Consider the following 13,211-nt stretch of genomic DNA (forward strand, 5'->3'; position numbering starts at 1 on the left):
TTTTTTTTGCTGCTGCTGTTGTGGCTGCCACTCAACCGGCCGGTCGCTCCACGGTTATTTTAAGTGTGTGCTAAGTGCGCGCTTAAAGGAATTTCCATGTCTCTGCGACTGCATATTGGGTGTCCGTAGAAAATTATATATTACGCGCTTGTTCGCTGTAAAATGATCGCGTCGAGCCGTTAAAACCTCGTCACTCGCCCGAAGCGCACGCAACCTGATAGCTTCTATTTGCTGATAGCTGGCTATAATTGCATTCTGAACGGTTTGCGCAAATTTTGATGCAAAGGACAGGTGAAAATATTTAGTTTAACAAAATTCTGAAAGTCATAATGTAAGATTAGTCTTCACCGTAAAATACTTTCAAATACGCGTAATTAGTAGTAAGCAACATCGCAAAAAAAATTTAGAAAAAATGTTTTTTCTTAACAGCGTTCGCCGCTCGGCAGGCAATGGCAAACCTCCGAGTATATTTCTGCCATGAAAAACAGCTTCTCATAAAAATACAATCGCCTCCCCTTTGTGTGACAGCTTCAAAGCGCACGCCAGAAATTGGAGGAGAAGCTCGGCTAAATACTAACATAAGCATGTGTCAGCGCCAGACTATTATTATTAGTCGTAAGAAATCCAAAATTTGAGGTCAAGTTCGGCTTACTACCTCTCTACAGAAGTCCTTAAACAAACTACTTACATGCAATCAGAGTTTCTTAAAAAGATGTTCCGCTGGCCTGGGATGGTCTACCCGATGTTGAATCCGATTGTGCTTGCTCGCACTTCAATTCCACAAGGGAATATTAGGCGAGGTGTGTAGGACAGAGAAACATCGTGTTTCCAAAATAGGGCTTCCGCCACGAAATCCAGTTAAGGCCTATGAAGGTATTCTCTTCATCCAAGTTAACATCTAAACTGATGGTCCGGCAGAAATTAGACCACTACTCTCACTCGCGACAATCAGCTGCTTACAAAAATAATGAAGTTCCACCAGCGTCAGTTTGCCGGTGGCGAGTAAAAAGTGATACCCCAGGTGTTTGAACCGTAAATGCAAGCTGAGCAGCTAAGTAGAAAGTAGAAGATGTCGATATGACTTCACTTCATCATACAGCTGCTACTGTAGGGATGGATTTCGATTGAATAATGACCAGTTTGAACTCCCACCGATAGCGAGAGATATGACTTGTTCAATTTTAATAGCTTACCGATATACCCGTTCTATAGCGAGAAGGATTTAGCCACTAAGGTTTTCGCACGCACAGCATTAGCTAAGCTGACTGAAAACACATCTGTCCAGAGGAACACTACATCTGGCCAGTGGAACCTCTGCCCTCACCCTACTCGGAAAAAGCTCCAACAGAGTATCCCTGTCATGGCAAGCTCATTAGCTCATGAAATTATTTGCCATATCGCTCCGGACAGGTAGGTCACTGATGCAGTCTGATTCAACTGCGAGATAATTCAGACATTCCTTAACCGGTTTCGAACGCACATATCATCAAGGGACTAGGGGTCCTGATTACCGCCTACCTAAGAGGCTATATGGTTCCCTCCTTATACTTTAATGCTCACCTAACGCGCTCTCTTTATTGCGGTAACCTCAGCTTGGAAAACACTGCAATGTTCCGGCAGCTCAAACTTGAAGATCATGGGGAACATTCGCAAACGACAAGTTCCTCTATCTTTCCATCCATCTTCGATCTATCTGCGAATGAATTGACAGCGCCATTGTTCCAGATAATATACGCCGCTCAGTCCTTCTTTGGGGTAATGTGAGAAATGAAATATTGACTCGGACATAGAATTGATGAGTAGTAGTCAATTCGGGCCGGAAAGATTTTCGGAGTGGCTAGTCCCCTTAGTTTATTATTAGTTTATATATTAAACTATGATTGTTCGTAACTTTATGGTCAAGAATATGAAGGTGTTCTGAGTTATTCCGAAAATAAGTTTGGAAGGTCGAAGGTCAAAATGTGGAGAATACAAGCGGATGTACAGAATTTCACAAAGTTAGCCTGGGGGTGTTGGGTTTGAACCCGGAAACCAGCCCATGATGCAGCTTACTGAAAAGTTTACAGTAGACTTTTAATGCTTTTTAAGTAAGGCAATCCAACTTTATCTTGGAACCTTGGATTTAACGAGGTTTTTCCAGCTCATCCCTCTCCACTTTGAGGTTCGAAATATGAATTCGTTCATACCCGCTGACAGGTTATATCACTCTTTAGCACAACAATGCCACTTCTATTAATTTCGGATTACTCCAAACCGTCAAAACGTGCAGCCACAGCAATTTAGTTGGCGCACTTGGCAGGCACTTCGCGCCTCAGTGCATCGTTTTGCAATGCAATTATATGAATATTATTATAATGAGAACTAATTCAATTAGATTGTGTTGTTTTTGCCAATTCGACGTAGCGTGGCAATCAAATACATGAATATCTACATACATACATGCATGTGCACTAGTCGATGCCACAGTTGCATTGCCTCATTCACCTCGATTCGCTGCCCCTCCCATAAGCGCCCGAGCTTCTGTTTAGGCCAATTCGTGGGCAGCAGCTGGCAATTAAGTTGCGCTTAAGCTGACAGCGTTATGTGGCTCATTAGCAAAGCAAACAGAGAGCAACAAAAGCTGAAAATTAGCAATACAATTTTACTTTTCATGCTGCCATCGCGAAGCAAAATCAAAATAAAAGAGGCATTCTAAAAACTTTGCTGCTTTGGCTGCCATTCTGTTGGTGCAATGAATTGCGAGCACACACACACACACACACACACAGATAAATGCATTTTAACGATTCCATCGCTCACTTATGTATGTAGCTTTTGTCTGGTGCTTAACTTTTATTACACAATTTTCATAATCTCCACGTTCGCACATAATTTACACCCGAATAAGGTTCGCGTCGCGCCTTTATTTATTATTGGCAATTAAAGTTAGCACAACGCAACGCGCAACGCGCAACTTATGCGACGACTCTGTCCTGCATACATACATACATACATACATATGCAACGAGACAGTGACCACCAAACCGCTAGCCACTAGCCACTAGCCACTAGCCACTAGCTACTGGTCACTGACCACCGGTCGCCACAGCCAGTTGTTGTTTTTGGCCAAACATGCAAGTGCAGCTCAAAACAAAGCGAGCCGTCAACCCCAATTGAGCCGTTAAGCGAATTGCTGAATGCCGTCCGCAGTGACTCTAAGCATGTTGTTGTTGTTGGCTTTGGCAGTAGTGACTGCACTATTATCGTAAATCCATCAGCGACCAAATTTGTGACAGGCTTTGACAAATTTTTAAGGCCCTCAAAGGAAAAATGCCGCCAAAAGGCAACTGTGCAACGGTTGAGTTGTTGCTTTTTGCTTTGGCAGGGTTGCCAACAGGACAATGGTTGGCTTACTATTGCCTCATATATGTAATGAAAGTATAAGTAAATATTTGTGAAAATGTATGCTTGCGCTCAAATGCCGATAAGGAAGTCGTAAATTCAATATATATTTTGCTTTGAGTAGGGCAAACGACGGCAAGGACCTAAAAACAATTGCTCAGTGGTCTGCAGAATTGCTCAGTTATGTATGTGGAACCCAGCAGAGAAAACCATCTAGTTCTGTACTGGCCAGCTAAAAATTTTGCTTTCAATTGAACTGGTATTTTCAGCTTGGATATGGCTTACGAAACGCATCTGCCAGTTAATGAATAAGTCAGCGTCGGCATCGGCATCATAATTCTACTAGTTCCAAAAACTTTCATCTTGTTGGTAAACTTACGCTATTTTCTCGATCGCAGCCATGTGGAGTTCCATAATGTTACAAAGAGGCAATTTACGTAATCAGATAACTACCGGCTTTTGGACATGATGAGGGTGGACTTGGGTTGCTCTGCTTCACTTGTGGCACTACTTTTGACAATGCAGGTTGGACCGAGTTCTATAGCTACTTAGTGATTATTTATGTTTCATTGTTTTCGTCTATGATGCCTGTGATATTCCGATCTTTTGCTATCGCTGCAAAGGTTCGACCTCCGACTCCGTGCGTTTTGACAAATTTCATCGATGTTACTGAAGTTTTGTTCAATGCTCGTGGGTCTTTAGCGACCTTCACCTTTCCAAATTTATTCTGTGACTAAATCCAAACTGATTGAACTCATCCATAAAATGTACTTCTGCACATGTACGAGCCCCTTCTGATCCCTCTGATCGGTGAGACGAGGATCGATACCTTGGAGTGGTTTGATAGCTTTAGGCAGGTGCGCTCTGATGAAGCTCTTGGACCAACTGCAGGTAATCAAGTTGATTCGGTGCCCATCCACAGCAATATAAACATACGCTATACGCTGGATGGTGGGCTACTGAAAACACAGGAATCTCAGTACTTTCCCTTCAGACCCCTCGGTTTGTTACATTTCTGTGTGGGAAACTATTCTTTGGTTTTGTCCTTCCAGGGTGCTATGATATTAAAGCGGGTGAATGGGGTTGCAAACTGCTATGTGCTATAGTTTAAGGCTATATGTATCTTAGGAGAGCTGCGCGTAGCGGACACCATAGTTGGCCTTAGGAGTGGCGTAGAAATGGAGTCAACCGACAGATATGAATCCCTATCCGAATCATTCGGTTGGTTACTGGATTTTTGTACGGTCCCAAGGGCTCTAAAATAAATAAGGTAAAAGGTTTGTGTCTTAAGGTAAGCTTGCGAAAAGCTTTTCATAAAGTATTTATCAGGAACAAAGCCATTGTTAGCTAATGTCTCTTGGTGCGAACTTCTTCAATATTTTGATGAACCTAATTTTGCCATTACGAACCATAGAATATTTGGTCTAATTTCCTTTCTCGATTTCATAATTTATTCTATCAGCCAAGTAAAAAATAGAACACAGAAAAGGTATTGACGAGGTAGCCTTACTTAACCCATTAATGACAGAAACCTAAAAGTGGATAGATTTTGTTGAAATTTTGTTTAGAGACTATATTTAGCCTCTTAAATTGACAAAAAGTTTTTTTGTTTTTTTTTGTGCGTGGGGTTAAGACAGACTGGGCAGTTACATATACGTAACGTTGGTCACTTCCATACGAATTGTGCGAATGAACAGCAAGTATGTATATACTTTCATTTATTAAAAATAAATAGCACTTTTATTTCTAAAACAAATTAAAAGTAACTCAAAATAATCCATTTTATATAAAAAGGCTCATATTGATTTTTCTTTGAATAAAGTAACATAAAAAATAAACGGGCAAATAAGTGGTACATGGCTTACAAGTAAACAAAAAATAAACTGTAATGTTTAGTTTATAGCTATAAAGTGATAATGTTGAAAGCAATCAACGCACAATCCAACATTACATTTTACACATTCTGTTGTAACACTAGATTTGCAATTGGAGCCTTGACATCTTCGTCTCTTTCCAAGTGGAATTCTTGCTATGAAATGCGCCTGGCAGTCATATCGTGAATTTTCAAATTCGGTATCAATTTTTGGTCGACGATAACCGCCAGGTGGTTTCGCAACACCGAGAGTTCTGCAATAATATCTAGCAGTGGATTGGCGGAATTGAAGTTGAGACATATTGCCTCCACCTTTGCGATGTAGGATCCAAGCATTCTGCATAGAGACGTCAACAAGCCAAGTAAAAATTGATGACCACCACTTTCTTACTCTGGCTGATATGCGATAAGTGCAGACGTTTTGATCCATTCGGTCTGTTCCACCCATGAAGCTATTGTAACGACTAATTGCCAAAGGACGTGGAACATCTATCTTTTTACGCACTTCACGGGAGTATCTCGGAACAGTTGATATAGGATGTATGCCGTATATTGTAGACGCTACTGTGACAATGGAATTATCGTTCCATTTGGTGAAGTAAATATCCGCCTTTTCCAATTTCACACCGTCTGTCCACCCACGTTCAACTTTCATTTTGATGAGTTCCTTTTTGGATGGAAGAATACAAGATTTCGGAACATAGTTCTCACGAATGGTTCCTGTACCTTCGTAGCCTCTTTCTTTCAATCCCAAGAGGACGTTTCCATTTGTAAACAAATTGTCGAAATGGATCGAGAAAGGATACTGTTTCACCTCTTCATCAAACTCGTCCAGCATACAGAAGAGCGGTGCTGTTGGTTTCGGATACTTTTCTATGTACGCTGGGTTGATCCTCGGATTTGAACCTTGGTACATCTCGAAATTTATCAAGTAGCCTTGAGGTGTGTTTAGCGACCACATTTTATAGCCGAATCGCACAGGCTTTCCTCTTATGAACTGCTTACAAGTATTCCACCATACTTTCATCGTAAGAGAGATGTTGCTCTGGGACAAAGTTCTTTCGGAAGCGTTCTTTCAGTTTGTCGGTGAGTGGACGAAGCTTCCATATTTTGTCTTTCTCATCATACTGAGACATGTCCGCAAAATGTAGGTTGGTGTGTATCGTTTCGAAACGATGGCGTCTCATGGCTTCTTGAATCATACGACTACCCATGTCATCTTCCTCAGACCAGTAATCCCTTTTGGCAGGGGCAGGACGATATCCAGTTACAATGAGAATCCCCAGAAATACTCGCATTTCTTGGGGTGTAATTGCTGGGCTGGGCTTGTTTGGATCCTTGAACAAGCATATTTATTAGTTTGATCACACAGCAAATTGACTACTTCATCATCGAAGAATTTTTCAAAAAATGTGTAAGGTGCAATATCATATGCCGTTGGATAGACCAAATCGGGGAAAATGTTCAGTGGTCTGGCATATTCCTCTTGTGCAACCCAATTCAAGTCTTTATTCATAATCGCTCGTGACCGTGTTTGCTTCATTGAAGCGACTGGAACTGGTTGACTTTTTTTTGCCGTTTTGCTGGAGGTTTTGTGATTCTCGGTGGCGTACGACGTGGCAGTTTCGGTGGAGTTAATCGCACATACGATTCAGGAAGTTTTTGTGGAGTTGATTCAGGTGATGTTGCCACTTGTTCAAAAGGAGGTGTCATTTGTTGCGAACTTGTCGCCATTTCCACAACAAGAGGTGTAGTTTGATGAGAGCTTGTTGCCACTTCAACGGGATTTGATGCAGTGTATTGCGAAGTTTCAGTCATCGATGTATTGTTCTTATAAGATGATGTTGTAGGCAATCCTTTTTTCAAACGAGGAGGTGTTTCAAGAAGGTTCGTTTCCACATTCGACGAAGAATGTTCCAGCACATCCTTGATGTATTTTGCCAGCTCATCTTCAGCTACATGATTATCTTCTTCGAAGTCATCGTCGAACGTTCCTGCATATACCACTTCACAATTAGTCATCCTCTGTCTTTTAGATAAATTTCTCGATGTCCCTCCTTCATCTTCATTTGAGGAATCCTCGTCTGAAAAATTTTCTTCATCCGGTGGCTCTAAAAATATCTTCTCTATGGCACGTTCATCGTCACTTTGTGTTTCTAGCAGCTCAAGGATCTCTTCAGTGCGTAAAACATCACTTAAATAAATAAAAACGAAGCAAAGAAAAATATAAGGGCACTTGTTATAGTAGTGACCAACGTTACGTATATGTAACGCTGACTTTTAAAGGTGTAAACACAAAGAAAATCCACAATATTTTTTTGTTTTGGTTTTTTAATTTTTCGTTATCACAGCACTGAATAAACCTGCACGAAAACTCTCCCTAAAAAGTGAAAAAACCTTTGAAAACAATTACTTACATTTTGCGCTTTCTCATAACTGCAAAAAAAGGGCACACAAGAAAATCACACAAACTATAAACTTCTATTCACTTCGGTGGTTCTCAGTAAACTGATCCCACCACGCTTCGTCGTAAAGTTTATGCATACACTCTCGTATTGACGTACGCATAAATCCAATTATAGTCGTTCAAAGTTATTTTCGTGTATGATTATCTAAATCTATGTTACTGTTACATATATGTAACGTTAGTCACTAATGGGTTAAGATACAAACGTCGATAGCCTGGCCATTAATCTCGATTGTAAGTATTCTTTGAATCAAGCACTTCAGCGATCTGTAGCTGAGTATCTCGATAGGCGTTAGTAAAAAAAACATGAACAAATTACTGGGATACTCGTTGAGAGGTACGCATCAATATATAAATTTGTATGTTTTTTTGCTTATATTTTATGGCATCTACTTCTTAGTTATTTATAATAAGTTATTTAGTTAAAAATTAAAAACACACTACCGTTTTTGATTTTCACTGACCCATGTCTTCTTTTCAGTATCTCTCAGCTGGCGGTGCGCTCTCAACTCTACATCCCATATCGCAATCGCCCATTGCTGCTACAACGCCCGCTCACCCGCCCGCCTCGATCAGTCCACCATCCAATGGACACGACAGCAATGTTAGTAGTACCGGTGGCAATGATCATAATAGCGGTACATTAACACCAGATCCAGCTTCGCAGCCCTCCAACCATGACAGACCTTGTGCGGCCGGTAGTAGCGGCAGCGCTAGTGGTAGCATCGACAGTGGTTCTCTTGAGCCGTATGCCACATGTCCAACGGCCGGTACAATGGCGAGCATACCACAACCGCAACAACACCCGCTCGCCTCTACTGCAATTTGCTGTGATAATGGACGACCTGTAATGACAGATCCGATGACGGGGCAAACGGTTTGTTCGTGTCAATATGATCCAACCCGTTTGGCGTTAAGTAGTTATGCGCGTATGCAATCGGCGGCAGCAGTGGCAGCATCAGCAGCGGGCGCTCAAACGCCCACTGTGGGCGTATACGGTACTCCATATCCTTCGAACGAACAGAACCCGTATCCCAGTATTAGTGTGGACAGTGGACCGTTTTACTCGAGTTTGGTAAGCTATTTTTAAAGATACATAGTTAATTATTCTTTATAGGTAAACTAAGTATGCTTATATGAAGAATTCCTGTAATACGCTACAAGTTAGACGCTTTTCTTCTTTGTTTTCAATTGTACCACTCAGCCGCCTATTTCGGCTTCAGCAATTTAAGTCTAAAATAGGATAGTCAGTTTGATACTTTTGCTCTCTAATGCCTGACGGTGTTTTCGAGTGCTCGCCCTAGGCCGAAGAATGTCTAAAGCACCGATTCTCCATGCTCGAAAGAACTCTGGACTTTATTAGTCAAACGGTAGCTGATATGAAACTTAAAGCCTTGTGATGAAGAACCGTAATCATTTGGTCTTTAAACACGTATGAATAGCTGTATTCTTTTGGTATATTTGCGCTCTTTTCCAAGCCAAGCTTACGTTCATGCATACATACATATATACCATATATATAAGTTCCACGTGCACACCGTACATATATTGACTATCGGAATACATATATATGTATGTATGTATGTCTGTATGTTGAAATAAATTCACTTCCGCTCTTTTCAGATCTGCCATTTACATGCGGTTTGTTGTCTATTTCTTGCTTTATTGCATTTGTTTTTATTTTTATTTTCGCTTTCGAATTTGTTTTCCATATTTGTCGTTTCTGTGTGTCGTATTTTGTGTACATTTGTTTTTGTTACTTTGCGGGCATTTGTGGCTAATTCTGGCGCACACCATCACCCCTCAACTAAACAACAACAAACAACTTGCTATGCCAACGCCAAAGCCAACGCCAACGCCATTGTCCACACAGTCACATTCTGGGGCAAATGTCTGCAGAGCCAGTGAAATGTCACTGTCATTTTGTTTGCTGTTTTTGCTTTTGTTTTTAATATGAGGTCCCTACATAGTTTGCATGTTGTTGTTCTTGTTGTTTGTTTTGCTGCGCTTTTGCTTAATATAATCGCACATTTTACTCACACTACTTGAATGTTTGTGTACACATCTCTATATATATGTATGTCAGTATGTACATATGTATGTATTTATGCTGTCTGTCTGCGCGGTTTATTGTTGGTGTACTTTTCTTGTTCGACAGCGGTTTGCGGATTTGCATTTCGCATTTCGCATTTTCCATTTCCACTAATTTTGCTTTGTTTGGATTTTCCTCGTTCGCTCGACTTTGCTTTGCATTAGAAATAAATACCATTTGTTGCAAGTTGAAGGTTTATGCTTCACGGAGCTTTTATGCCATTGACGTTGTTATTACGGCTTTCATTATTACCATTATTGTTCACTGTTGTTTTTATTACACTTTTGTTTGATTGTTGTTGCATCTAAACGAGTTGTGAGTAGCGTTGCAACTTCTTTTCCTACTGTAAATACATATACCATGCAGGATAAATCTGAACTACAAGACGAACTCTTTATTCAGAATTGGTTATTTAGACTTCAAATATGAACTAGTCTTACAGTTGCCGTTGGTTTTTATAATCGTTATTTATATCGGACTTATTGTTATCAGTTTCGTTACATTTAACGTTAACGTTATCGTTATCCATTATTATCGTTAATTCACACACATCGTTATCGTTTCGTACTTACACATTGTAGGTTACCAGCTTTTAAAAACTTACCACGAATTTCAAATCTGGTGATGATGATGGTTCTCCGATCACTTGAACTCAATCCAAAGTGACGAGAAAAACTCAGCGCTACTGGCACCAGTGCTTCTCACTGCCGCGCATGCATTCCACCTTTTTTTGCATTGCAGCTAGAAGCATTTTGTGTGTCTTCCAGCGCATTGCAGCGTTGCTCAGCTTTGACGATTATTGTTATTGTTTAGTATAGTGTTGTGTTGTTGTTTTAATTGTTATTCTCTTGCCGGTATTATTTACACATAAAAGTCTTATGTGTATACATATTTAGTAGATACTTTTTCCGCCTCTGCTTCGGATGCGTCTGCTGCATCTGCTGTTTTTTTACGCTTCTCAGGTTTCCACTCATCGCTGAACCGCATGAAGCCGAATGAGTAGCTGAGCTTCGATGCCTATCAACTGGCTTCCACCCTCTGTTGGCACTTTTCTAACTAGTATATATGTATGTACGTACCAATGCATAATATTTATGCATCTCGACTTGTTCACATTTTTGTATGTATGTATGTATGTCTATTTGTCTGTATTGTCTTTTCTGATGGCCGTCCGTCCGTCTGTCGGGTTAATGTGCTCATGTTATGACAACAATTATTGTAAATGTCACAAATTAGTTTTGCAATTAGTTTTGCATGTATTGGCGTTGTTGTTGTTGTTGTTGTTGGCTTTATTGTTAATTACGCCATTGTTTTTGTAATGTAACATGATTCCACACATTTTGTTGTGGTTTTGTTTTAAGTTTGTCTCGAGATTATTTCTTTAAGCTTGCTTATAAAATTAAACTCACATTTATACACATACGTATGTATGTACATATGTATCTACTTATCCATACTTATTTGTATTTGTGTATCTGCGTAATCTGTTGGTAATCAACGTAACTGATTATGATTATGTGGGGCTTTCTTCAATGATCATGCGATTTTTAGCGGTTGAGCAATAGAACTTAATACTGGTACATATATATGCTTAAAGTCTTTCACTAGATTATTTGTGGATACTATGAATAATATTTACACAAATAAATGTTTTTTCTACACGACAATTTGCAGCACATTAGGTAAGGACCTGTAGCTTTCTCGTTTCTACCGAAAAATGTTACCTTCTCATTGCCATCGAAGCACAAACACTAATGAAGAAACAAAATTTTTTGTGGAAACGAGAATGCCATTTGCTATCCGTTGTGATACCCTTAATAGGGGAGAGCGAAAAAGGACACAGGGAGTCCGGAAGATGAAGGGAGGGTAGGGGAAGGGTAAGGGACATTTGCAACACCTATTATTTCTTGCACCATAAACGCTCCCTGCTCGCAACGAAGCGCTTCAAGCCAATGTTGTCCATCCCTAAGGTGCTTAAACCTTAGCTTCGCAAAGGCTAGCGACCAGAGTAGCAGGTGTTGAGATGATTCCCCCTCATCATCTTCCATGCAGCGTTTCCTATCATGAGTTCCCACTGATTTTTTATCTAATCGGACTTCCTCACGCAAATTGCAATAAAAAGGCATGGAAGTCCATCTCTGCTAGCTTTAACAGGCTAACTCCAAGGTGTTTCAGCCGCTCTACATTGCTTTTTATTCGCCCTCATCGGGGAAGATGCGGCAGATAAAGTTCTTTGGTACTCACTTCCATTCGAGCAACCGTGATGACACCGTTAAAAAGTAGATGTGGCTTCCAGAGGCCAACTCTCTTAGACCTTGCTGGTCCAAAATTTAGTCCAATAAATAAATAAAATTCCGACTTAAAAAATCGCGTTGAGTTTTGATAATTTTTATTTTGAATGTATTACGCATTTTGTTCCATACAAAAAAAAAAAATTGTCGAACGTACTTTGTATGGAAGAAAATGTGTTAAAAATAATTTTTGCACAAAGTTTTAAATATGAATTAAATGGGTTTAGTTAGAAAAAGAGCTATACTTCTATAAAAAAAAATACATATACATTACTAGCCGGCCTCGTATGAATGTGTAGATATTAAATAAGGTGCGATTGACAACTAAACAGGTTGCAACCCTACTAAAAAATAATCTATAATTGCACATCTGGAGGCCAAGCCCTGTCAGGTATCGTTTCTTGTAATCTAACGAACAGCCCACATTTTTTAATTTTTCGCACAGGCTGCAACCCCCTTCGAAAAATAAAACCTTACTGAAAATATGAAGCTCAAGCCTTTTCCTTTGACACCTCATTTTTTTAATTGAATGAACTGTGCAAATCTAATGCCATTAACAAAAAATGCCCTCGCGTATTATATGTATATACATACTTCATTTTGAAATAGGTGGCAACCCTATAGGAATTTAAAGTACTAAAGATAATATTCCTATCGATACAGATTATATTTAAAAAATCTCGTATAAATCCGTTCAGTAGTTTTTTAGACTAGCGTGGTTAAAATATCTCGACTTTCCTTTATACTATGTATAGAAGATAGTATTTTTTTTAAATAGGTGGCAACCCTATTAAAAAACTAGAGCTTTTTTACATGCGAAGGTCAGGCCCTTTCATTTGATATTTAATTTTATAATGCAACGAACGGCAAAAATCTTTCAACTTTTTAATAGGTGGCAACCCTACTCAGAAAAATAATACATTGTTGCAGAGATTTCTTTATTCAGACATACATCACAAATTGAACTGCATATACCCATGCACACATACATACATGTATAGAAATAACTCACATATGTACATTAGGGTGGTCCTTAAATGTAGGAAGCACGTTTTTACACCAAATTTCCTAAGCCTCAACCCCAATGTCGATGCTACTATAGTCGCA

At 39.8% G+C, this 13,211-nt stretch overlaps 1 protein-coding gene across 1 annotated transcript in view; it reads left to right on the forward strand.

The window, feature by feature from the left end:
- LOC118747947 (homeobox protein caupolican-like) overlaps positions 1-13,211 on the forward strand; it is a 178,967-nt gene that overhangs the window by 79,971 nt on the left and 85,785 nt on the right. The window contains exon 2 of the mRNA XM_036482183.1: positions 8,203-8,796. Within this exon, the coding sequence (XP_036338076.1) occupies positions 8,203-8,796 (594 nt within the window). The remainder of the gene's footprint in view (positions 1-8,202; positions 8,797-13,211) is intronic.

This window comes from Rhagoletis pomonella, unplaced genomic scaffold, assembly GCF_013731165.1.
Source record: "Rhagoletis pomonella isolate Grant_MI unplaced genomic scaffold, Rhpom_1.0 Rhpom_scaffold_00012, whole genome shotgun sequence".
Taxonomy (NCBI): domain Eukaryota; kingdom Metazoa; phylum Arthropoda; class Insecta; order Diptera; family Tephritidae; genus Rhagoletis; species Rhagoletis pomonella.